We start from the raw sequence: 26,181 nt of genomic DNA on the forward strand, positions 1-26,181 counted from the left end.
ATGCTCTCTTCGAGGCAAGCAACACTGAAGCATGCATGAGAGCACAAGCTGTTCCAGACGACTGTGTGATCACGCTGTCCTTAGCATCTACGTCATCTGATCACTTCCGTATTGAGCGAGTGCTTTGAGTAAGACCTTTAAACAGGTCAACATTCACAAGTCAGTTATGCATGCAAGAGTGGCCAGAATTCCTCCTACTGGAATACCAAGCCAGATTTTTACTGATGTTTTATCACTTTATCATATTCTATCCTTAATGAAATAGCGATACAGTGAGTGCATTCATTCATTTTATAAACCTTTATCGGACCACTTTTTTATTTTTTATTCTTGATATTAAAAGTTCTTAGAACCCAAGGAACTTTGGAACACTATGTGAATAACTTTATCATGCCTCAGTTGTGCTACATTTTGTGCTAAGATCAACAGTCTCGGTCATAAAACACATATTGGTTTTACAGTCCACATTTATTGTCCTAGATTTGAATCATACATTTACAAGAAAAGGAAGTAACAGAAGAAGACATATATGAAATAAAGACGACATACAGTACCAGTCAAAAGTTTGCACACCCCTACTCATTCAAGGGTTTTTCTTTATTTTTACTATTTTCTACATTGTGGAATAATAATGAAGACATCAAAACTATGAAATAACTCAAATGGAATCATGTAGTAACCAAAAAAGGTGTTAAACAAATCAAAATAGATTTTAGATTTTAGATTCTTCAAAGTAGACACCCTTGCCTTGATGACAGCTTTGCACACTTCTTATTATTGGTGCCTAGCATGTCTGCTGCCTACTTAGAGGACAACCACAGAAATGGTTGGATCTCACCTCTCTGAATACCTGTCGTGGTTATTATTTATGTCTAAGGTGTGGCAAGGACAGTAGATAAAAACATGTACTATCTGTGCTTCAGTAGAGTCATCTGATGGGTGTGTTCACCTATAGTTTGATTATAAAGGGTTTAAGGTTTACGACTGTCACTCTACAGTATACCGTGCCTTCAGAAAGTATTCACACCCCTTGACTTTTTTCACATTTTGTTGTGTTACAGCCTGAATTTTAAATGTATTAAATTCAGATTTTATGTCACTGGCCTACAGACAATACCCCATAATGTCAAAGTGGAATTATGTTTTTTGAAATAATTGAGTCAATAAGTATACAACCCCTTTGTTATGACAAGCCTAAATAAGTTCAGGAGTAAAAATGTGCTTAATAAGTCACATAAAAAGTTCCATGGACTCACTCTGTGTGCAATAATTGTCACGCTCGTTGAAGGACGGGTCAGACCAAGCCGCAGCGTGAAATGCGTACATGTTTATTTCACCGATAAACACTCTAACAAAACAACAAACCAATGAAACGTGAAGTCCTAAGGCTAAACACAAAACAAGCCTACTCACGGAACAAGATCCCACAACTAATGAGTGCCAACAGGCTACTTAAGTATGATCCCCAATCAGAGACAACGAGCGACAGCTGCCTCTGATTGGGAATCACACCCGGCCAAACATAGAAACACACAACATAGAATGCAAAACATAGAAATACTAACATAGATATCCACACCCTGACTCAACATACAAGAGTCCCATAAGTCAGGGCGTGACAGTACCCCCCCCCCCCCCCCAAAGGTGCAGACTACGACCGCACCAACCTGACATGACAGGGAAGGGTCCGGGTGGGCATTCCGCCTCGGAGGCGGATCCGGCTCCGGGCGTGACGACCACATTCTCTCAGCCTCCCCGTTACGCCCCTGGTCTGGTCTGGACCTCGGCGCGCTGCTTCCCCTCTCCTTCCTCCCACGATGTACCAAGCCCTGTCTGGACCCTGGTGTGGGAGACCCCGAACCTGGAGAGGGGCTGACGTCTGGGTCTGGACTGGAGCCGCTGACAGGAGCTGGACTGGGCACCGGACTACTCTGGCTCCGGACTGGAGCCGCTGAACCGAAGCTGGACTGGGCACCGGTGGAGCGGACTGCTCTGGCTCCGGACTGGAGCTGCTGCCGGAGTAGGACTAGACCCCGACGGAGCGGACTGCTCTGGTTCCGGAGTGTATCCGCTGAACGGAGCTGGACTAGACACCGGTGGAGCGGACTACTCTGGCTCCGGACTGGAGCTGCTGACCAGAGCTGGACTGGACCCCGGTGGAGCGGACTGCTCTGGCTCCGGAGTGGAGCAGCTGACCGGAGCTGGACTGGGCACCGGTGGAGCGGACTGCTCTAGCTCCGGAGTGGAGCAACAGACCGGTGCCGGACCAGGCACCGGTGGAACGGGCACGGGCCGTGCCGGACTGGACACACGCACCACTGGTCTGGTGCGAGGAGCGGGCACAGGCCGGGCCGGACTAGGAACACGCACCACTGGCTTGGTGCGAGGAGCAGGAACTGGCCGGGCCGGGCCGGACTGGCAACACGCACCACTGGCTTGGTGCGGGGAGCAGGCATGGGCCGTACCGGACTGGGAACACGCACCACTGGCTTGGTGCGAGGAACAGGAACGGGCTGGACTGGGAACACGCACCACTGGTCTGGTGCGAGGAGCAGGAACGGGCCGGGCCGGACTGGGGACACACACCACTAGCTTGGTGCGGGGAGCAGGCACGGGCCGTACCGGACTGGGAACACGCACCACTGGCCTGGTGCGAGGAACAGGAACATGCCGGGCCAGACTGGGAACACGCACCACTTGTCTGGTGCGAGGAACAGGAACGGGCCGGGCCGGACTGGGGACACACACCACTGGCTTGGTGCAGGGAGCAGGAACGGGCCGGGCCAGACTGGGAGCACGCACCACTGGTCTGGTGCGAGGAGCAGGAACGGGCCGGGCCCGACTGGGGACACACACCACTGGCTTGGTGTGGGGAGCAGGTGGGGGTCGTACCGGGCTGGCGACACGCACCACTGGCTTGGTGCGAGGAGCAGGAACGGGCCGGGGCCGGACTGGGAGCACGCACCACTGGTCTGGTGCGAGGAGCAAGAACGGGCCGGGCCGGACTGGGAACACGCACCACTGGTCTGGTGCAAGGAGCAGGAACGGGCCGGGCCGGACTGGGGACACACACCACTGGCTTGGTGCGGGGAGCAGGCACGGGCCGGGCCGGACTGGGGTCACACACCACTGGCTTGGTGCGAGGAGCAGGTACGGGCCGTACAGGACTGGTAAGGTGCACTGGTGACACAGTGCGTAGAACCGGAGCAGGATATACTGGACCTTGGAGGCGCACTGGAGACCAGGAGCGTTGGCCGGCACAACCCGTCCTGGCTGGCTGCCCACTTTCGCACGATACGTGCGGGGCGCTGGCACAGAACGCACTGGGCTGTGCATGCGCACTGGCGATACAGTGCATGTCTCCGCATACATGGGTTCCTCTATTAACCCACGCTCCTTATGTTGCCTAACCAGCTCCTCTCTCCGTGCATCTACTTCCTCCTTCTCCCTACGAGCCTCCTGCAGTGCCTCCTCTTGAATGGAGCTCTCCCGCTCTATTCTTGCTATCAGCCCCGTAATGTGGTGGCCTCCTCTCTTACCTTGCAGATCCAATCCTTCTCTCTCTCTCGGCCCTCCTCCTCCAGTGAGGACTCCTCCGGGAGCCCCCACGAGTTAGGGAACAGAAACTCATCGTTGTCGTCATCCTCCGACTCCTCTTCTTCACATGGTCGTAGGGACTCAACCTGGAAACCCACCGGGTGCAGTGGTCGGGGCTCTTCTCTCTCACTCCTCGACCACTCCTTTAGCCCCCCACATTTTTTTTATTGGGGCTGCCTCTCGGGCTTCCTCCTCGGCCGGCGCCTTCTGTGTTGCCGTTGCTCCTCTCCTGCCTGGGCTTCCTTCTTCGCCCAGGGTCCTTTCCCCGCAAATATCTCCTCCCAAGACCAAATGTTCCCCACCTGTGTCCAGGGTGTTTGCTCCTGGGCATGCTGCTTGGTCCATGTTTGGTGGGATCTTCTGTCACGGCTGTTGTAGGACGGGTCAGACCAAGGCACAGCGTGAAATGCGTACATGTTTATTTCACCGATAAACACTCTAACAAAACAACAAACCAATGAAACGTGAAGTCCTAAGGCTAAACACAAAACAAGCCTACTCACGGAACAAGATCCCACAACTAATGAGTGCCAACAGGCTACTTAAGTATGATCCCCAATCAGAGACAACGAGCGACAGCTGCCTCTGATTGGGAATCACACCCGGCCAAACATAGAAACACACAACATAGAATGCAAACATAGAAATACTAACATAGATATCCACACCCTGACTCAACATACAAGAGTCCCATAAGTCAGGGCGTGACAATAATAGTGTTTAACATGATTTTGGAATTTCTACCTCATCTCTGTACCCACACATACAATTATCTGTAAGGTCTCTCAGTCAAGCAGTGAATTTCAAACACATATTCAACCACAAAGACCAGGGAGGTTTTCCAATGCCTCGCAAAGAATGGCACCTATTGGTACATGGGGTAAAGAAAAAAGAAGCAGACATTGAATATTCCTTTGAGCATGGTAATTATACTTTGGATGGTGTATCAATACACCCAGTCACTACAAAGATACAAGCATCCTTCCTAACTCAGTTGTCGGAGAGGAAGGAAACCGCTCAGGGATTTCACCATGAGTCCAATGGTGACTTTAAAGCAGTTTCAGAGATTAATGGCTGTGATAGGAGAAAACTGAAGATGGATCAACAACGTTGCAGTTACTCCACAATACTAACCTAAATGACAGAGTGAAAACAAGGAAGCCTGTACAGAATACAAATATTCCAAAACATGCATCCTGTTTGCAACAAGGCACTAAAGTAATACTGCAAAAGATGTGGCAAAACAATTAACTTTTTATCCTGAATAAAAAGTGTTATGTTTGGGGCAAATCCAATACAACACATTACTGAGTACCACGCTCCATATTTTCAAGTATAGTGGTGGCTGAATCATGTTATTGGTATGTTTGTAATCAATAAGGTCTGGGGAGTTTTTCAGGATAAAAAATTAACAAATTGGAGCAAGTACAGGCAAAATCCTAGAGGAAAACTTGGTTCAGTCTGCATTTCACCAGACACTGGGAGATGAATTCACCTTTCAGAAGGACAATAACCTAAAGCACAAGGCCAAATCTACACTGGAGTTTCTTACCATGAAGACAGTGAATGTTCCTGAGTGGCCGAGTTGCAGTTTTGACTTAAATCTACTTGAAAATCTATGGCAAGACCTGAAAATGGTTGTCTAGCAATGATCAACAACCAATTTGACAGAGCTTGAATAATTTTGAAAAGAATAATGGGCAAACGTTGCACAATCCAGGTGTGGAAAGCGCTTAGAGAATGAACCAGAAAGACTCATAGCTGTAATCGCTGCCAAAGGTGCTTCTACAAAGTATTGACTCAGGGGTGTGAATACTTATGTAAATGAGATATTTCTGAATTTCATTTGAAAGAAATCTGCAAAAAATTCGAAAAACTTGTCATTATGGGGTATTGTGTATAGATGGGTGCGGAAGAAAATCAATTTAATCCATTTTGGATTAAGGCTGTAACACAACAAAATTGAATAAATCAAGGGGTATGAATACTTTCTGAAGGCACTGTATGCAAACTATCTGAAGTTCAGGGAAGTAATCTGATAAAAGGGCTTTCACACTGGATTAGAATGGGTGTGTGGCGTGTGATTTGGACGGAGTCAGGCGCAGGAGGGTAAATCACAGAATAAAGGTTTATTCTGAATATATACGTCGATACAAAGTACAAGGAGCTCCACCGAGCTCATATAACCTCCACAATAAACAATCACACACAAAGACAAGGGGGCAGAGGGAACACTTACAGGTACTTACAGGTACTGATGAGGGGAATTGAAACCAGGTGTGTGTAATAAACAAGACAAAACAAATGGAATGATGAGATGAGGAGCGGCAGTGGCTAGAAGGCCGGTGACGACGAACGGCGAAGCCTGCCCGAACAAGGAGAGGAGAAAGTCATGACAGTACCCCCCCTTGACGCGCAGCTCCAGCAGCGTGCCGACACCGGCCTCGGGGACAGTCAGGAGGACGCGGAGCAGGGCGAGCCAGATTGGCGACGGTGGAAATCCCGCAACAGGGAGGGATCGAGGATATCCCTCACCAGGACCCAACACCACTCCTCCGGACTGTACCCCTCCCACTCCACGAGGTACTGAATGGCCCCCACCCGACGCCTCAAATCCAGGATGGAACGGGCAGAGTACGCCGGGGCCCCCTCGACATCGAGGGACTCAGACTCCTGGAGCGGACCAGCCACCACCGGCCTGAGTCAATACACAGCTGGGACCATGGCCGTTGTGGAACTGGTAAGGGCTGTAACTTACCCGCTGGGAGGTGCCTTACTCTGGGCGCACACCGAGAAGGAGGAGACATACACCCTCATGTCCTTAGCCAAGGTAGGCCACCAGTACTTTCCGGTCAGGCGGGAGGGAGATGTGTGGGCCCAATAGATCAGACGGTCACGGACAAGAGACGGCACGTACTGCAGCCCAGCTGGACACTGAGGTGGAGATGGCTCCTTGCGTACCGCCCGCTCTATGTCCGTGTCCATCGCCCATACTACCGGCACCACAATGCAGGAGGCCGGGAGTATGGGGGTGTTGTCTATGGGCCTCTCCTCTGTGTCGTACAGTCGTGACAGCGCGTCTGCCTTCACGTTCTTCGTACCCGGGATGTATGACAGAGTAAATTCAAACCAGGTGAAGAATAGGGCCCACCTGGCCTGACGAGGATTCAGCCTCTTCGCTGCCTGGATGTACTCCAGGTTACGGTGGTCCGTCCAGACGAGGAAAGGGTGTTTCGCCTCCACACTGTCAGGGCTCTGACAACAGCCAGCAGCTCCCGATCACCAACGTCGTAGTTCTGCTCCGCCGGGCTGAGCTTCTTGGAGAAGAAGGCACAGGGGCGGAGCTTGGGTGGCTTGCCCGAGCGTTGAGATAGGACAGCGCCTATCCCTATCTCGGACATATCCACCTCCACTACGAATGGAAGTGATGGATCGGGATGGGCCAGTGCCGGGGCTGAGGTGAACAGAACCCTCAGGTTACTGAAGGCCCTGTCAGCCTCAGCAAACCAGCGGAGCCGGGACGGCCCACCCTTCAACAGATATGTGATTGGAGCTGCGACCTTGCCAAAGCCCTGGATAAACCTCCAATAGTAGTTGGCAAAGCCAATAAAGCGCTGCACCTCCTTTACCGTGGTTAGAGTCGGCCAATTACGCACGGCTGAAATGCGATCTCCCTCCATCTCCACACCTGAGGTGGTAATGCAGTATCCGAGGAAGGAGTCGGACTGCTGGAAAAACAGACACTTCTCTGCCTTGGCATAAAGGTAATTTTCCAACAGTCGGCCCAGCACTTTGCGAACCAGGGGACACATGCTCGGCGCGCGTAGCGGAGTACACCAGAATGTCATCAATGTAGACCACTACACCATGACCAAGCATGTCCCGAAACACCTCGTTCACAAAGGACTGGAAAACGGATGGAGCATTCATCAAACCGTACGTCATCACCAGGTATTCGTAATGCCCCGTGGTTGTGCTGAATGGTGTCTTCCATTCGTCCCCCTCTCGGACACGCACCAGGTTACACGCACTCCGGAGATCTAATTTTGTGAAAAAGCGCGCCCCATGCATTGACTCGATCACAGATGGGATGAGGGGCAGAGGATAACTATAACGTATTGTTCCCTTGTTCAATGCTCGATAATCAATGCACGGTCGCAGACCTCCGTCTTTCTTCTTCACAAAAAATAAACTAGAGGAGGCGGGTGAAGTGGAAGGACGTATGAACCCCTGACGCAGGGACTCGGAGATGTATGTCTCCATCGCCTCCGTTTCAGCCTGCGACAGGGGATATAAATGACTCCTGGGAGGCACAGCGTCTACTCGTAGGTTTATTGCGAAATCCCCCCTGCCCCGATGAGGTGGTAATTTGGTCACCTGCGTTTGGGAAAACACGTGCGCCAAATCGAGGTATTCAGGGGGGATGCGCACGGTGGAGGAAGTGTCTGGACTTTCCACCGTGGTTGCACCAACGGAAACAGCTAGGCACCTACCCTGACACTCTCGCGACCACCCCGTGAGAACCCTCTGTGGCCATGAAAAGGTGGGGTTGTGTAGTGCTAACCAGGGAAGACCCAACACAACAGGGAAATTGGGGGACAAAATAATAAATAATGTGACGTGCTCTCTATGGGTCCTTTGGGTAACCATCGTGACTGGTGCTGTAACTTCCCTAACGAACCCTGACCCTAATGGTCGACTGTCAAGTGCTTTGATGGGCAGTGGAGTGGATAGGGGAACCAAAGGAATACCTAGACTTAGAGCTAAGGACCTGTCCATAAAGTTCCCAGCTGCGCCTGAATCAACCAGCGCTTTACACTGGGAAACTACGGGGGGAGTCAGGGAAGGTGACGTGTATGGTGCAGTGTGCAGCAGAGGGCTCTGACCGAGTGTGGGTTTGCTCTACCTGGGGTGATGCGAGAGTGTCCTGCCTGCCGCCTCCAGACCCGGGAGAACCCTGACGACAGCGCGCAGTATAATGTCCTCTTCTGCCACAAGAGTGACACTGAAGCTGTCCTCCTCCGTTCTCCCGGATCGCTGCCCCACCCAGTTCCATCGGCACGGACTCCGAGTTGGGGGGGGGGGGGGGGGGGTTAAACGGGCAGGCCACTCCCAGGACGTCCTCTAGCAGCCAGCAGGTTGTCCAACCGGATGGCCATGTCCACCAGCTGGTCGAAGGTTAACATGGCATCCCGGCAGGCTAGCTCCCTTCAGACGTCCTCTCGCAGGCTGCACCGGAATCTGTCGATCATGGCCCTCTCGTTCCCCCCGGACCCAGCCGCTAGGGTCCGAAACTCCAGGGCGAAGTCCTGTGCGGTCCTCGTCCCCTGCCTCTGTTGGACCAGACGCTCGCCAGCCTCTCGTCCTTCGGGCGGGTGGTCGAAGGCTGCCCCGAGAGGCAGGTGACGAGGGCGGAGATCTTCTCCCGCTCCGATAGAGCCGGGCTGAGTTCACGAAGTAGAGGTCCAGCTGCAGGAGGAATCCCTGGCAGCGGGCAGCCGTGTCGTCAAACTCCCTCGGTCGGGATAGATGAATCCCTCGGGGTGCTGGAGTGTGGGTGGCCGGATCCGGTCGCTCAGCTGGTCCCGACGGGTCGGGTCCTCTCCTCTCCAGGCGTTGGACGACCTGGAGAACCCGATCCATCGCTTCTCCCAAGCTGGTGAGCATCCTAGAATGCTCGTGGACCCGTGCCATGACTCCAGGCATGGGCTCTTCTCCTGCTGACTCCATGGCGGTTGTGTGATTCTGTGGCGTGTGATTTGGACGGAGTCAGGCGCAGGAGGGTAAATCACAGAATAAAGGTTTATTCTGTATATATGTCGATACAAAGTACAAGGAGCTCCACCGAGCTCATATAACCTCCACAATAAACAATCTCACACAAAGACAAGGGGGCAGAGGGAACACTTATACAGGTACTGATGAGGGGATATGAACCAGGTGTGTGTAATAAACAAGACAAAACAAATGGAATGATGAGATGAGGAGCGGCAGTGGCTAGAAGGCCGGTGACGACGAACGCCGAAGCCTGCCCGAACAAGCTTCAGAGGAAGTCGTGAAAGGGTGTAGGATTTAAGGGGTGTCTCTCCATGCAGGTGGTCTAAAACGTAACACCCCTGCACACTCCCTTAGTGACAGGAGAGAAAGGCCCAATGGATAGGCCTTACTCTAGCCTTTTGAACTCTCTACTGACTTATTGACTAAGTGACTGAAGCTCCATGGTTCATGATGAATTAAGATTAAAAGTTCACACAAGTTAGTTCACAAAGGTTTGTGGCCCACGAAGTGAACAAAACTGATGTTTTCTAACCAGGACCCAGTCAGTTTTCCTGAAAATTCATTACCAGTTCGAAAGACATCCATTTTCACAATGTGGTGTAGCTTAGAAAGTGAGCTATAACAGCAACTTATTTAACAGCAGAGACATGTGGAGCATTGCAGGAGGAAGTAGACAGGTTTTAAATGAGCCATTTAGAAGCTGGGGATAATTAGGTGGCCATGATAGTATGCTAGACCAGGTTAGGAATTTGGCCCAGACAGACATTATTACCACTATTCTTACAAAGTGTGATTATGAAGTATTGTAAATGTAAATTGTATGTCCCAGACCATCTTCAACAGTATAATAATGGTTTACTGGTTTACAATGGCATGTCAGGTATGCGGAAGCCAAAACACGACCAGTTACTGAGATAATGCTAAAGAGTTTAACTGCAGTTAATCCTTTCAACTGGTTTGTAATTGATACCATAATAACCCTACAAATCAGGGCTCTAGTCTCAGAGGCTTACATAATGACATCATTCTCCGACAAAACCCTCTTGGCGTTAACACAGTACTGTGTGCTACAGTGTGTTTGAAATGATACTGTCAGGGTTGAGTGTAGAGGTAATGTGGAATCACATGCAGGACACACAGAGATTCGAAACAGATGTCTTTAGTGAAGTCCGAAAATACAAGCCAAACACGGCAACAGGCCACAGGCGAAACATACGCACACTGGTAAGAACCAAAGTAAATGCGCACAACGTGCAGGACTCTCTCAAACAAAACGAAATACAGAGAGCACAGAACAGCGAACCAACTACTACACGTGACATCGAACAATTACACACAACACCTGACCAAACACAAGATAACTAAATAGGACGCATAATGAACACTTAACAATGAACAGGTGTAACAAACAGACAAAACCAATCAAACATAGAAACATAGAACGGTGGCAGCTAGTACTCCGGAGACGACGACCGCCGAAGCCTGCCCGAACAAGGAGAAGGAGCAGCCTCGGCCGAAACCGTGACAGATACCTGCAGGTCCCACTGTTACTTTAATAAAGCTTCAATGCCTAAAGGAATAGGTTAAAAAAATGTCAGCTGTCAGAATTGCTCTTTTGCTGTAGAAAACATATAGAGGAATTAATGTACTTTAAGAGGGGCAACGGGTTAAGGAGTCTGAACTAGAGGTCTTCAGTAGCACTGTCAAGATCAACACCTGACCTCTATCAGGTTTTTACTTGTTTACTAATTCTTGCTCTCTGTGGAGCGTAACACCATTATCAGGGTTCGACCCATCAAGATATGTATTTTATCACACAGAAGATTAGTTGTTCCTTATGATATTGCAATCGGTTGCATCGACTTGACCATTTCAGTTGATAACCACCTGACCTGACACCTTTTTTTAATGGGTTTTCCTCTGGTTATTAGCTTCATAGATGTAGACCAATGAGTCACTCCCTGCCTGCCTAATGCCCTCAGTTAATTGCGTGCCTCAACGTTCCCTCCGAATGTCGTGAGACGAAACTGCTTCCTCGGCTTGTGGGAGCAACACACGTCAGTGACTGGAACAGGCTAGGCCGCATTCCCCGTGCGCATTCACTCACATTTTGAGATCGGTTCTCCCAGGCGCACAGAAGAGCTTGCTACACCGAATTGTTTTCATCTCGTTAACGACAGCACTATCAACCGCCCTCATCATAACCATCAAACCATCAACGCCCTCTATACCAGAGGGATAGGCGAGGCTGAGGGCCAGCTCTGCGTGGGCATGTGTGATGGTAAGAGCCCTAACAGCCCTGTGTGGCCGCTAGCTTCCACCTGCTCTAGTTTTCGTTTCCCTTTGACATGCTTGTTAGGTCTCACCTGGTTTCACATTTTTGTCTGGTGGATGTGTGGGTCTAACCTTTCTCACCTCTCTCTCTGTCCCTGTCCGAATAGACTGTATGACTCTCTCTAATAGTACGCGCTTGTTATGGCCCAAAGCCGAAACCACAGCTCTGGCAACCTCTGAGGGAAACAGTTCAGTGAGAGAACGTTCAACGGTCTCTTTAACCACTCTGCTTTTTGTTCATAAAGTGTTTCCATGGTGATAATTGTACTATAGAGTCTCCCGAGTGGCACAGTGGTCTAAGGCACTGCATTGCAGTGCTAGCTGTGCCACTAGAGATCCTGGTTCGAATCCAGGCTCTGTCGTAGCCGGCCGCGACCGGGAGACCCATGGGGCGGCGCACAATTGGCCCAGGATAGGGGAGTGAATGGCCGGCAGGGATGTAGCTCAGTTGGCAGAGCATGGCATTTGTAATGCCAGGGTTGTGGGTTCGATTCCAGTATAAAAAAATTAAAATGTATGCACTCACTAACTGTAAGTCGCTCTGGATAAGAGCGTCTGCTAAATGACTAAAATGTAAATGTAGACAGACACAGTGTTTGTAGCAGGTTTAAGTGTGACCTCATATTAATGATCCCTAGATCCTGTCTGTGAATGGTCAAATGCAGGCGCGGCTGTTTACACAGAAAGGAAGAGAAATCCTTTATTGATCCAACAAGTAAATCCCACAGATGCCTTTATCACATAATGAGGTAGATTGAGAGTGTAAAGGACTGGAAAGGACTTGAAAGTGCCTACTCCAAGAGAGAGAGAGACTATGAGTTGTGTTACCTTGACTCACATTCAAAACACCCTGTCAGAGCGGCTTAGATTCTATGTTTTAGTGCGTCATTTTCCGTCAGACGTTCACCGGCTTCTTTAGATGCTGCACCCACACCTTAACTACCTTAACCACACGTCTTATCATATTACCTCAGCTGACTTAAAGGTTGTATTGTTATGACTTATGTTCTAGTGCCAAAATGTCTAAGATCTAAGTTAGATTAATTGACAATGGAAATGACACCCTCACGTTACTTAAGGTAAAGTCATAAGAAAAGTCAGTGAAACATTGAAAGAAAGGTTGATGATTGCCATGACGAATCAACACACATTTGATAACTCTTATACAAGTATAACATTGTTGTCAACTTCAAGAGGAGGAAAAAGTTGTGACTTGCGAGAATGTCTGGGAAATGATCTCACTTGCTCCCCCAGACAAACACACACACACACACACACACACACACACACACACACGCAAACACACACACACACGCATGCACACACATACACACAACACACATGCATGCACACATACACACACAAACACACACACATACACACAAACACACACACACACTCACTCACAACACAGGCCAATGAGAGGGTAGTGGTGGTCAAGGGAGGATTTGAGCAACCCATGTGACACAGCACAAAGTTCAATGTTTATTACAGGATGTTGATCTGATGAGTCAGTGGATAGACATTAGTTTCTCATTATTAATTAATAAAGTGTAATATTAGAAGATACACAGGTGTGCAAACAAACACACACGTACGCAAACACACACAAACACAGACACACACGCAAACAGAGAGGGTTGTCGCAGTGTGTGCCTGAACCTTCCCTCCACACAGGGCTCAGTAATCCTGGATCAGAGAGCACAAAGAGCCTCAGAGCGCTAATGATGTAAGCAGCAGTGTGTCCAGCGAGTGAGTGCTTTGCTTTACCCCAGCATTCACCCCTACAGCACTGCTGCAGGCTGTGTTAGGGGTGGAAAGAACAGGGACAGTACCACTGGCCCTGTCATGGCTGACTCAATGACAGCTGACACATAGTTGGTGCGAGAGCGATAGCGAGACTAGCGCTAACCCTACCATTCCTATCTGATCTGTCACAGACAGGGGACCATCTCTGACCTGGGACCCAGTGGGAAAGTGAAAGTTGTTGAAGCAGTGGAGAATAATGTGGTCCAGCTCCGTCTGGGAGGGGAGGATCAGGACCAGCTCGCTGCAGTGACCAGGGACTACTGGGACTGGTAGTTGCCTTACCACTGCCAACACACGGTGCTGCCTAGCCTGGAGAGAGAGACAGAGACACAGAGAGAGAGAGAGAGAGAGAGAGAGAGAGGTACGCCACGTTGCCTCACAGGTGAGTATTGCTGGGTAAATATTTACCCAGTAAACACCTCATGAGTCCGTAATCTCATCAGTATCGGTGGCAGGCAGGGTGCCACCTGCCAGGGTTGCAAGTGGGTAGAAGTGGCTGTGGTGTGGACGCATGCTGCAATAGTAGTGAAAGAGTTTTTGGATGGCATAAGTGTTTACTGTACGTTTGGGTTGACACTTTGTATCGGACACTCTCCTGAGTTGGCGTGGCTGTAAGTGTTTGATAGCACCCCTGAGAGGCGTCTGTGTGCGTTTTTTGGGTGTCCACTGTGTAGGGGCACCATGGATTTTCTGCAGGACTCTCGGTGGACCATGCAGGGCCTCAACAGCCGTCTGAAAGGCTTCCTGGAGCAGGTAAACAAGCTGCAAGAGGACAACCGGCGTCTGGAGGACCAGATAGCAGACTGGGGCCTGAGGAATGCCCCGCACCCCCAGGAATCGACCCAGCAGGAGAGGACTGTGGAAGAGCTCCATTTCCAGGTGAGACTAGCATCTATTCCCTTTTTAATTGGTCCAAACATTGAGCCCTGAGGGACCCCAACTCATTCAAAACATGGTTTTTGTTATGTCCACTGACAGTCCATTTGTTTGCCAGTGATTATGCTGAGGTACTGTAATGCCTTGATTTGATTGAGCTAGTGTGTTGTGGCCATACCGTAGCAAGTAGGACTGACTTTTAGAATCTAACTTGCCCATTGTACTGTATATTATCCATATCATTTTTAACCATAGTTGACCAAAGCAGACAAAATGTCTCTGAAAATAGCGTACAAAGCATCTTTACTTCAAATATGTTTTCATGCTAGCAGGGTTTTGGCTTTGAGACAGACACAGCATTGGCTGAACAAACCAGTTATTAACCATTTTCAGTCCTGGTGATGATTACACTTAATAGCAGTCAAATTAAAACTGACATATCACAAAGTGGTTCATACCAAGACAACGTCCACTATTACAGAGGATGAGAAGTAGTGTCACACTCTATGTCATGACATTTGGAAACGAGCCATCATTCCAATGTCACACTCAAGAATGCGGATCCTTTTATTGATTTAAATGCCGTTGCCCTAGTAGACCATTAACACAGGCTGCTGTAATCGTCAGCTCGCTCGCATGAGCTGATTGGAGGTTTTGCAACCAGTCCTTGATTGATGGTCTCTGGATGTGAATGGAGACAAAGGCGAAGAAACCACCTAGATCTGACCTATTAGTATTGAAGCCAAAGGGACGGTTGACTTTTATGCTCAATTTTACTTTCAGTGAGAGTGTTGCTTGACATACGCATAACTGATAACATTCTTCAAATCTTCCTTTGACATGAATCCATTATTTATAGTAACAATTATTTTTGTTATGTGCATCTTCTTCAAGTCCGGTTTCAGTCCTAGACTAGTGTTATTGTTGTGGGTTTAAGTGTCAAGACCAGGTGCCACCCTCATTCTATTTAAAAGCATTGAATAACGATCCATAATAAGGAATACTGGAACCTCGTGTATATAGCCAAGTTATCATTACTCATTGTGTATTTATTCTTCATTATTATTTTTCTAGTTTTTTTTCTAGTTTTTCTTTTTTTCTCTCTGCATTGTTGGGAAGGGCCTGTAAGTAAGCATTTCACTGTTAGTCTACACCTGTTGTTTACGAAGCATGTGACAAATACGATTTGATGTGATTTTATTTGAAATCAATCAGTTAATGTTCAGTTGGAGACGTGCCCTTTTGGAAGAAAACAAAGTGCTGATATCTGGTTTGTACTCTCACAGGGCTATAAATCAACACAGTCAGAGATGAATAACTGGAAGAGCTAAGATAATGGAAAGGATATAATTAAAAACAATTAAAATATGATCATAATCTTTGAGGCGGTTCTGTAAGCAAATACCACACAATAGTCCAAGTTATTCCTAGATTTCCTTCGAAATGGGTGTGTTGGCCTTGAGTAAGCATTGTGAATTGTGATTGGCAAAGGAAGAGTCAACATTGAAACTCTGTTTGCTCAAAATGGCCCTAGCTTGTACAGTAAAAATTTGAATATCAAAGATGCAAGGGATTTTGGATAACGTTAGTTCAAGTTTCATGTACTTACATTGCAGTTAAAGCCAACAATAAATGGTTTATCAGGTTAAACACTAGAATTACTGGGAGAGGCTCTTTGGATTTAATATCTGTGCCACAACTGCTTCAGGCCTTGTCTTAATGAACCCAAATTGTGGGATCATCATGTAATAAAACTGACTCTCTGAGCTGGTGGCAATCTGACAAGCATGAACAGGCAGAATATTATCATGCAGTCTTTTAAATGGATGTGAAATGGATCAACCTCAAGTTATCTTATTCTCACAAAACAAAGAGTAGTTCCAACTGGCTTGTATAAATTGATTAAAGAGATACTTCGGGATTTTGGCAATGAGGCCCTTTATCTACTTCCCCAGAGTCAGATGGAATCGTGGATACCATTGTTATGTCACTGTGTCCAGTATGAAGGACGTCAGAGGTGGTTTCCAGTGCCAATGCTAGCAATGACTGGAAGTTAGCATTGGCTCGCAAAACTACCTCTAACTTACATTGGCCCGCAAAACTACCTCTGTTCCAACTTCCTTTCTTTGATGAACTTTCAAAGGCTTCTATTTTATGCTTGTGCTAGTGCATTAGCCTTGTCCCATGCTCCATGTGCTGTAGCCAACTCTTCTATTGGTCATTATCATGCCATACAGTATGAGCCGAGGCTAGTGTAATACAAGGAAGCGAAACCTTTATTACAGTTGTTCTATTTTGATAAGCCTCACCCACGTTTTCACATTTTGAGAAAGACCCCATTTGATGCAGCACCTGTCAATGTGAACTTCCAGTGTACTGAGGTGTAGTTGTATGTGATTTCATGTTTTATTGGGTTTTCCTACCTATTGGACCAATTACATTACATGGATCAACAAGATTGAACACATTCTGAAAACGTTCATGTTTTGCATGCTTCTCGTCACATCTTATTCACTTCCTTGTTATTTTGTCTTGCGTGTGTTGACTGTGTTTTGGTTCTGTAGGTTGGTAAACTGCTGATGGAGAATGCTGAGCTGGCGCTGCAGTCTGACCACATGAAGTCCAAGGCTTCTACCATCCAGGCCAGGTCAGTAGTGTTTGGGACACACTAGGTTAGGCCTATGGAGGGCCATCCACTAATACAGTAACACATAGCCTCATAGTATTTATTTTCATCATATCTAAAGAAACACAGATATACCATAGCAGTTGTGAATGCCTTCTGTAAACATCTTATTTTAAGGGCTAAAATCCATCAAATCCTACTCCTACTGTTAGTACAATACCTAACGACCGATTTCAGATTATATCACTTTTAAATGCACTTTAAATGCACCTCTTGAATAACAATCAGATATTTTATTTCCCCCTGCAGCGAGACTTTATAATCACTTCTCTACTGTAGCAGCAGTACAGTCCACGCTTTGTTATAGCTCGGCTCGTTCCCACTCCGGTTCAACAACCTGCATACAAATCGCAACCCGGCTGCGTTGTGCCTCGTCGGCACTTTCCCATCTGTATTGATGCAGAGTGACACACCGGCCCCTCTGCTACTGCCAGAGACGCTGCATCCCAAACGGCACCCTAATTCTTATTTAGTGCACCACTTTTGACCAGGGCCCATCGGAGTGTGGTCAAAAGTAGTGCACTAAATAGGGAATAGGGTGCCATTTGGGACGCAGACAGAGATCCATTAACCCCTGAAGGGCAAGGGAGGGCAACAACATGCAGGCAGCTATGAGCTATGAATACACATCTCCTCTATTTATATACTGTGTCCTGCTGGCCTTACCTGGGTCACTGTCACAATGTTGTCTGCATCACTGTGTCACAAGGTTTATATTGTATTTGTTATTATTTATTTGTTATTATTATATTATATGTACTTGTTGACATTTTACTGCATTGTTAGGAGCTAGTAACATAAGCATTTCGCTGCATCCGCTATAACATCTGCTAAGCTGTGTACGCGTCCAAAAAACTTTGATTTGATGTCTGTGACTTTAGCATCTTTCGGGAAGTGAGGACTATTGCAACTACTGAATGACTGTTGCAAGATTTTTTTCTCCCATTGTGAGATAAGGACTTTTACGTGATTAGGTCAGATCTGATGAAGACGTAAGGCTCACTAAAACACATGGGAGCATAGATTGCAGTGTGCAGTCTATGTACCTTTACCTGAAAACACTTGTATATCTTAAAACCTTTTGCAGTGGGCTAAATCAGGGTCACACAGAGTGATTCTTGGTAGTCTTAAACAAATCTACTTTGAAACAAAAGTATACACCTCACACACATGGTTAAGGGCTTTAAAAAAAGAAAACACCTGTACCATGTCAGATATAGAGTTGAAATGTATTCCATTTTGAGCTTGCATCCCACTATTACACTTTATATGCATCACAGAAGACTGAAATATAACAAAACCGTTCGACATAGAAACACTGGATTTTCGTCGGTAAAAAAAACCCAACTTCATTAATTATGAAATTAAGAAAAATATTAATAACATTTCAGCCATGAGGCCAAAGAGGGTGCTTTTGGTAATTGACTGCAGGAAAGGTCTACGCACCTGCTTAGATACAATGGATGTGCGGCTGTAACATTTCCATATACTGTGTCACAGTGTTTACTTACATGCACAGTATGTGTAGCTGTTTCACCACCCATGTAGAGTACCCTGACTAGTTTACCCAGAGTCGGGTACATTCAGTAGCCCTACATTGAAAAACATTTTCTATGTAACCAACACCACCTCTTGGTAAAGTGTAGGCCTATAGCTGCTTTGCATAGACCACTGTGGTCAAAGCTAATTACAAGTCAATATCACCAGTTGAAACATGGAAACAGAGACTACCTGTCCAGTAAGAAACACAAATTGTTTTGTTCTCCCATTTCAAAACGTTTCTAAACGTTTTCCATTGAGTGCTCTAATGAACACAACCCAGTTGATATGATGAGATGTGTTGTGTGTCCTGTCATAGATGTGAGGTGGAAGAGAGGCAGACCAAGTGTCTGGAGCAACAGGTGGCTCTGCTGAGGGAGAACAAGATGAGGGTGGAGCATACCAACGTGCAGCTGGATGCGGAGCTACACCACTCCATGACAGAGCTGCAGGACATGCACCAGGACTATATGGTACGGTCTTGTGCAAGTGTGTGTGTGCACATGCAAGGGTCTGTACGGTTGCGTACACCTGCATTCGTTAAGTAAAGACATCCATTGAATAAATGTAGCCAAGGATGTGTTACTCATTTTAAGGTTGAATGTTACATTAGTTTGTAAGATAACCTTAACATTAGGCTATTTACTGTAAAAGTAATATTTGAATTGTGTTTGGTTGACAACGCAACAAAACATCAACATTTAAAGGAGATGTATCTACCGCTTGGATAGTTCCAACTGCGCCACTGGCTTAATCCAATTATTCAACTTCTTCAACTCAAGTTGGAGACATGAATCCAACACATACAGTTGAAGTCGGAAGTTTACATACACTTAGGTTGGAGTCATTAAAACTCGTTTTTCAACCACTCCACAAATGTCTTGTTAACAAACTATAGTTTTGGCAAGTCGGTTAGTACAGCTACTTTGTGCATGACACAAGTAATTTTTCCAACAATTGTTTACAGACAGATTATTTAACTTATAATTCACTGTATCACAATTCCAGTGGGTCAGAAGTTTACATACATCAAGTTGACTGTGCCTTTAAACAGCTTGGGAAATTCCAGAAAATTGCTTTAGAAGCTTCTGATAGGCTAATTGACATAATTTGAGTCAATTGGAGGTGTACCTGTGGATGTACAGTGGGGGAAAAAAGTATTTAGTCAGCCACCAATTGTGCAAGTTCTCCCACTTCAAAAGATGAGAGAGGCCTGTAATTTTCATCATAGGTACACGTCAACTATGACAGACGAAATGAGAAAAAAAATCCAGAAAATCACATTGTAGGATTTTTTATGAATTTATTTGCAAATTATGGTGGAAAATAAGTATTTGGTCAATAACAAAAGTTTCTCAATACTTTGTTATATACCCTTTGTTGGCAATGACACAGGTCAAACGTTTTCTGTAAGTCTTCACAAGGTTTTCACACACTGTTGCTGGTATTTTGGCCCATTCCTCCATGCAGATCTCCTCTAGAGCAGTGATGTTTTGGGGCTGTCGCAGGGCAACACAGACTTTCAACTCCCTCCAAAGATTTTCTATGGGGTTGAGATCTGGAGACTGGCTAGGCCACTCCAGGACCTTGAAATGCTTCTTACGAAGCCACTCCTTCGTTGCCCGGGCGATGTGTTTGGGATCATTGTCATGCTGAAAGACCCAGCCACGTTTCATCTTCAATGCCCTTGCTGATGGAAGGAGGTTTTTACTAAAAATCTCACGATACATGGCCCCATTCATTCTTTCCTTTACACGGATCAGTCGTCCTGGTCCCTTTGCAGAAAAACAGCCCCAAAGCATGATGTTTCCACCCCCATGCTTCACAGTAGGTATGGTGTTCTTTGGATGCAACTCAGCATTCTTTGTCCTCCAAACACGATGAGTTGAGTTTTTACCATAAAGTCCTATTTTGGTTTCATCTGACCATATGACATTCTCCCAATCCTCTTCTGGATCATCCAAATGCACTCTAGCAAACTTCAGACGGGCCTGGACATGTACTGGCTTAAGCAGGGGGACACATCTGGCACTGCAGGATTTGAGTCCCTGGCGGCGTAGTGTGTTACTGATGGTAGGCTTTGTTACTTTGGTCCCAGCTCTCTTCAGGTCATTCACTAGGTCCCCCCGTGTGGTTCTGGGATTTTTGCTCACCGTTCTTGTGATCATTTTGACCCCACGGGGTGAGATCTTGCGTGGAGCCCAAGATCGAGGGAGTTTATCAGTGGTCTTGTATGTTTTCCGTTTCCTAATAATTGCTCCCACAGTTGATTTCTTCAAACCAAGCTGCTTACCTATTGCAGATTCAGTCTTCCCAGCCTGGTACAGGTCTATAATTTTGTTTCTGGTGTCCTTTGACAGCTCTTTGGTCTTGGCCATAGTGGAGATTGGAGTCTGACTGTTTGAGGTTGTGGACAGGTGTCTTTTATACTGATAACAAGTTCAAACAGGTGCCATTAATACAGGTAACGAGTGGAGGACAGAGGAGCCTCTTAAAGAAGAAGTTACAGGTCTGTGAGAGCCAGAAATCTTGCTTGTTTGTAGATGACCAAATACTTATTTTCCACCATAATTTGCAAATAAATTCATAAAAAATCCTACAATGTGATTTTCTGGATTTTTTTTTCTCAATTTGTCTGTCATAGTTGACGTGTACCAATGATGAAAATTACAGGCCTCTCTCATCTTTTTAAGTGGGAGAACTTGCACAATTGGTGGCTGACTAAATACTTTTTTCCCCCACTGTATTTCAAGGCCTACCTTCAAACTCAGTGCCTCTTTGTTTGACATCATGGGAAAATCAAAAGAAATCAGCCAAGACCTCATAAAAAAAATTTGTAGACCTCCACAAGTCTGGTTCATCCTTGGGAGCAATTTCCAAACGCCTGAAGGTACCACGTTCATCTGTATAAACAATAGTATGCAAGTATAAACACCATGGGACCACGCAGCCGTCATACCGCTCAGGAAGGAGACGCCTTCTGTCTCCTAGAGATGAATGTACTTTGGTGCGAAAAGTGCAAATCAATCCCAGAACAACAGCAAAGGACCTTGTGAAGATGCTGGAGGAAACAGGTACAAAAGTATCTATATCCACAGTAAAACAAGTCCTATATTGACATAACCTGAAAGGCCTTTCAGCAAGGAAGAAGCCACTGCTCCAAAACCACCATAAAAAAACCAGACTACTGTTTGCAACTGCACATGGGAACAAAGATCGTACTTTTTGGAGAAATGTCCTCTGGTCTGATGAAACAAAAATAGAACTGTTTGGCCATAATGGCCATCGTTATGTTTGGAGGAAAAAGGGGGTAGCTTGCAAGCTGAAGAACACCATCCCAACCGTGAAGCACGGGGGTGGCAGCATCATGCTGTGGGGGTGCTTTGCTGCAGGAGGGACTGGTGCACTTCACAAAATAGATGGCATCATGAGGAAGGAAAATTACGTGGATATATTGAAGCAACATCTCAAGACATCAGTCAGGAAGTTAAAGATTGGTCGCAAATGGGTCTTCCAAATGGACGATGACCCCAAGCATACTTCCAAAGTTGTGGCAAAATGGCTTATGGACAACAAAGTCAAGGTATTGGAGTGGCCATCACAAAGCCCTGACCTCAATCCTATAGAAAATGTGTGGGCAGAACTGAAAAAGCGTGTGCGAGCAAGGAGGCCTATAAACTTGACTCAGTTACACCAGCTTTGTCAGGAGGAATGGGCCATAATTCACCCAATTTATTGTGAGAAGCTTGTGGAAGGCTACCCGAAACGTTTGACCCAAGTTAAACAATTTTAAAGGCAATGCTACCAAATACTAATTGAGTGTATGTAGACTTCTGACCCACTGGGAAAGTGATGAAAGTAAATAATTCTCTCTAGTATTATTCTGACATTTCACATTCTTAAAATAAAGTGGTGATCCTAACTGACCTAAGACAATTTTTACTAGGATTAAATGTCTGGAATTGTGAAAAACTGAGTTTAAATGTATTTGGATAAGGTGTATGTAAACTTCTGACTTCAACTGTAATTTGTTAACATGTCGACAAGTTAACAGGCTATTTATTGTTTTTCAAAAGTAATATTGAATTTTGTTTGGTGGTTAACGCAACCAAATATCAACATTTGAAGGAGATTTATCTCTTGCTTGGATAGGTCCATCTGTGCCACTGATTTAGTCCGGATTTAATTCCAGTTTGTCTCCAAATTAATAATTGATATGTTGGATTTACATCTATCTCAACCAAAAATATATGTTAAAGAACAGGACTAAATCAAATCAAACTTTAAATGGCCATTAATCAAAGTTTGTTTTGATTCAGTCCTATTCTTTAACTTAGATTTTTGGTTGAGATGCAGACGTGAATCCAACATATCAATTGTTAATTTGTAGACAAAATTGAAAGTCAGACTAAGTCAGTGGCACAGATGGAACTATCCAAGCAGAAGATACATCTCCTTCAAATGTTAATTTGGTTGCGTTGACAACCAAAAATAATTCAATATCACTAAATATCATTACATTTGAAATCAACCAGAGCTTGAAACCTTAGGCCTATTGTATTGACCATTTTAAGTTGAATTCTGGGTTGAATTGAAACAATAACTATTGATGACTTTGTAATTGTTATATAAGCCTAAATACCATCATTGATGATATATGAGTGATAAAGTATGGCCACATTTTATTTGCTCTATTAAGCGTGACTTCGATAACAACAGTGAATATGTTTTGTTTTTAAGTGGAGATCATTCTCACGATAGCACATTGGTAATAGTCAGTGACAAATATCAAGGCTAAGCAGGGCTGGGCTTGGGAGACCAAAGGATAGCTGTAGATATATACATTCTCCAGTAGGAGGTGCTGCCCAGCCTATAGTATTTTTTTCTGATACTGGATATAACGTTGAAGATCTCACATTGTTTTAAAGTTACAAATTCAACATATTTTATACAAGGTTTGTCTATGTTGATATTTGGTTACCATGATTACACAATCCTGTGGTTGAAGTTTCAACATTTAAACTACAGTTTACTTTGATTACTTTTTTCAAATCCAATGTATTTTCCACGTAGATTCCACATCACAATACAATCAAAACTTATGTTGAAACAACGTTGATTCAACCAGTTTGTGCCCAGTGGGAAGTTACTCTGGCAGGGGTTAGCCAACTCTACGTCCTGTTCCAATTAGGAGGAAATTCGTTGACCTTTTACTGATCAGCATCCAGTGTGTTTGTACAGTATACTCCACCTTTGATAACTCCCATTGTATCATTCTTTTTTTTATGTTTGTGTGTGGGGGAGGGGAGAGAGGTGAGACAAAAAAAGAGAGAGAAAGAGAGAAGAGAGAGAGAAAGAGAGAGAAAGAAAAGAGAGAGAGAGACAGAAGGAAGGTGAGACAAGATAGAGAGAGAGAGAGAAAGACACAAGAAAGCTACTGTAAAGAAAGAGCAGCGTCTCAGAACACCTTCTCCTCAGTAGCCCATTAGCCAGAAGAATGCCTACTCTTGTTTTCTCATACCTCCCCTATTGACCTCAGTGGCAAGGCTTGTTAGGTTTCACGCCCTCCTTTCCCTTTCACTGCTTTCCTTTCATCCTCCCACCCTTCTCTCTCTCTCTCACTCTATCTCTCACTCTCTCTATCTCTCCCACTCTCTATCTCTCTCACTCTCTATGTCTCTCACTCTCTCTATTTCACTCTCACCCTCCCTCTCTCACTCTCTCAGTCTCTCACTCTCACTGTCTCTCACTCTCTCTGTCTCTCACTCTCTCTCTCTCTCACTCTCACTCTCTCTCTATCTCTGTCTCGCACTGTCTATGTCTCTCACTCCCTCTGTCTCTCACTCTCTCTGTCTCTCACTCTCTCTGTCTCTCTCTCACTCTCTCTGTCTCTTACTCTCACTCTCTCTCTCTCTCACTCTCTCTCTCTGTCTCTCACGCTCTCTGTCTCTCACTCTCTCTGTCTCTCACTCTCTTTCACTCTGTCTCTCTCTCTCTCTCTCTTACTCTCTCTGTCTCTCACTCTCTCTGTCTCTCTCACTCTCTCTCTCACTCTCTCTCTCTCTCACTCCTCACTCTCTCTGTCTCTCTTTTACTAACCCTTTTTTATTCCTGCTGACTAATACTCCCCTTCCCTTCCTCCACTCAGGTCTTTACGTGATCCAGCTTCTCTCTCCCACACACACACACACACACACACACACACACACACACACACACACACACACACACACACACACACACACACACACACACACACACACATACACACATACACACACACACACACACACATACACACACACACACACACACACACACACACACTGTCCCACACTCACAGGCTCATGCTCAATAACAGACTACCCCTCCCCTGCATTGCGTGTGTCTGCTCTCAGACTGTTCTCTCTCACTCTCTCTCTCTCACTCTCTCTCTCTCTCTCTCTCTCTCTCTTCCTCTGCCCTCGTTCTCTCTCTGTTCCTTTTTCTCATTCTCTCTCAGATTCACTCTCTGATCCATCACCTCTTGCTGTCACACACACACTCTTGTATACTCTCTTACACTCATATATCTCCCTTTCTCTCTCTCCCTCTTCTCTCTCCCTCTTCTCTCTCCCTCTCTCTCTCGCTGGTTGGCTCGTTGTGCAGGCAGCCCGTGCTCTGCAGCAGCAGCAGGCCGACTCCTGTGATGCGCTGCTAGTGACGGCCACAGCGTGGGAGGAGGATGGCACAGGGATGGAGCTCTCCCAGCTCCTCGACCGAATCAGGACGCAGTGCGACCGCCTCAGCCTCACCGGCCCAAATCAAGTCCCAGATGACCGACACCGCGGCCTGGCCGCCGGCCCATATCAAGCTCCATGCTCCGCTGCCGGGCCTAGCCTTTTCGGAGCCACACTCGGATCCCGAGCCCACAGAGGATCTCTCCCACAGGTACGCAGTGTCCCACTGCCCTCCTCCCTCCCCCTCTCTTTTCTCCCTTCCTTCCATTCCTCTCTCTCTCTTTCCTTTCATCCTCCTTTGGCTCCCTGCCACCTAGTCACACCCTGATCATAGCTCACCTCGGCTGTTTCCAGGCAACACAGTGATATGTGGTAAGAGAAGAGGAGTTGGTTTATTTTGATTTGTTGTACTGAATTAGTCGGAGCTCTGAGGTGGTCTGAGGTCTGAGATGGGTTGTTTACCTCTATCCCTCTTTCTCTCTCGCCTTCTCTTTCTCTCTCCTTCCCTCTTTATCCCCATCACACCTCTCCATATACATAAAGGTACCCCATAGACAGTCTATTACCTCGAAGAAGAGATCAACTTTTACTACGATATTGAAACGCTGCTCCGTACAACCTCTTTAGATATTGATACGTCGTAAACCACAATCGCAGCATTGTAATACACCACTTGAAATGGGCCTCTCTGATCTGTTTACTGCTAAGTACTTATAAGGCATCAGCTGAGGACAATATTATTTTCAGACTTTGAAATAGGAGCATTTAGATTTCAGTTTAAAAGGATAACTTGCAATTGGCATGTAGCCTATAGCCACCTTCCATAGCTGTTGTTTTCGACAA

General features: G+C 46.3%; 1 protein-coding gene across 3 annotated transcripts in view; it reads left to right on the forward strand.

The window, feature by feature from the left end:
* The first annotated feature begins 11,476 nt into the window (after nt 1–11,476).
* The window catches only part of krt222 (keratin 222), a 29,657-nt gene continuing 14,952 nt past the window's right edge, over nt 11,477–26,181 (forward strand). For 2 of the 3 annotated variants that reach the window (XR_014611018.1, XM_084156851.1), the window contains exons 1-6: nt 11,477–11,656; nt 13,650–13,900; nt 14,193–14,397; nt 16,959–17,041; nt 18,939–19,092; nt 25,268–25,549. Coding sequence is in view for 1 of the 3 variants with exons in the window: in XM_084156851.1 (XP_084012977.1) it covers nt 14,200–14,397; nt 16,959–17,041; nt 18,939–19,092; nt 25,268–25,549 (717 nt within the window). In the remaining 2 variants the exon portion in view is untranslated. The remainder of the gene's footprint in view (nt 11,657–13,649; nt 13,901–14,192; nt 14,398–16,958; nt 17,042–18,938; nt 19,093–25,267; nt 25,550–26,181) is intronic. The other variant, XR_014611019.1, reaches the window with a different exon arrangement.

Source organism: Coregonus lavaretus (assembly GCF_964263955.1).
Source record: "Coregonus lavaretus genome assembly, chromosome: 40".
Lineage (NCBI taxonomy): Eukaryota > Metazoa > Chordata > Actinopteri > Salmoniformes > Salmonidae > Coregonus > Coregonus lavaretus.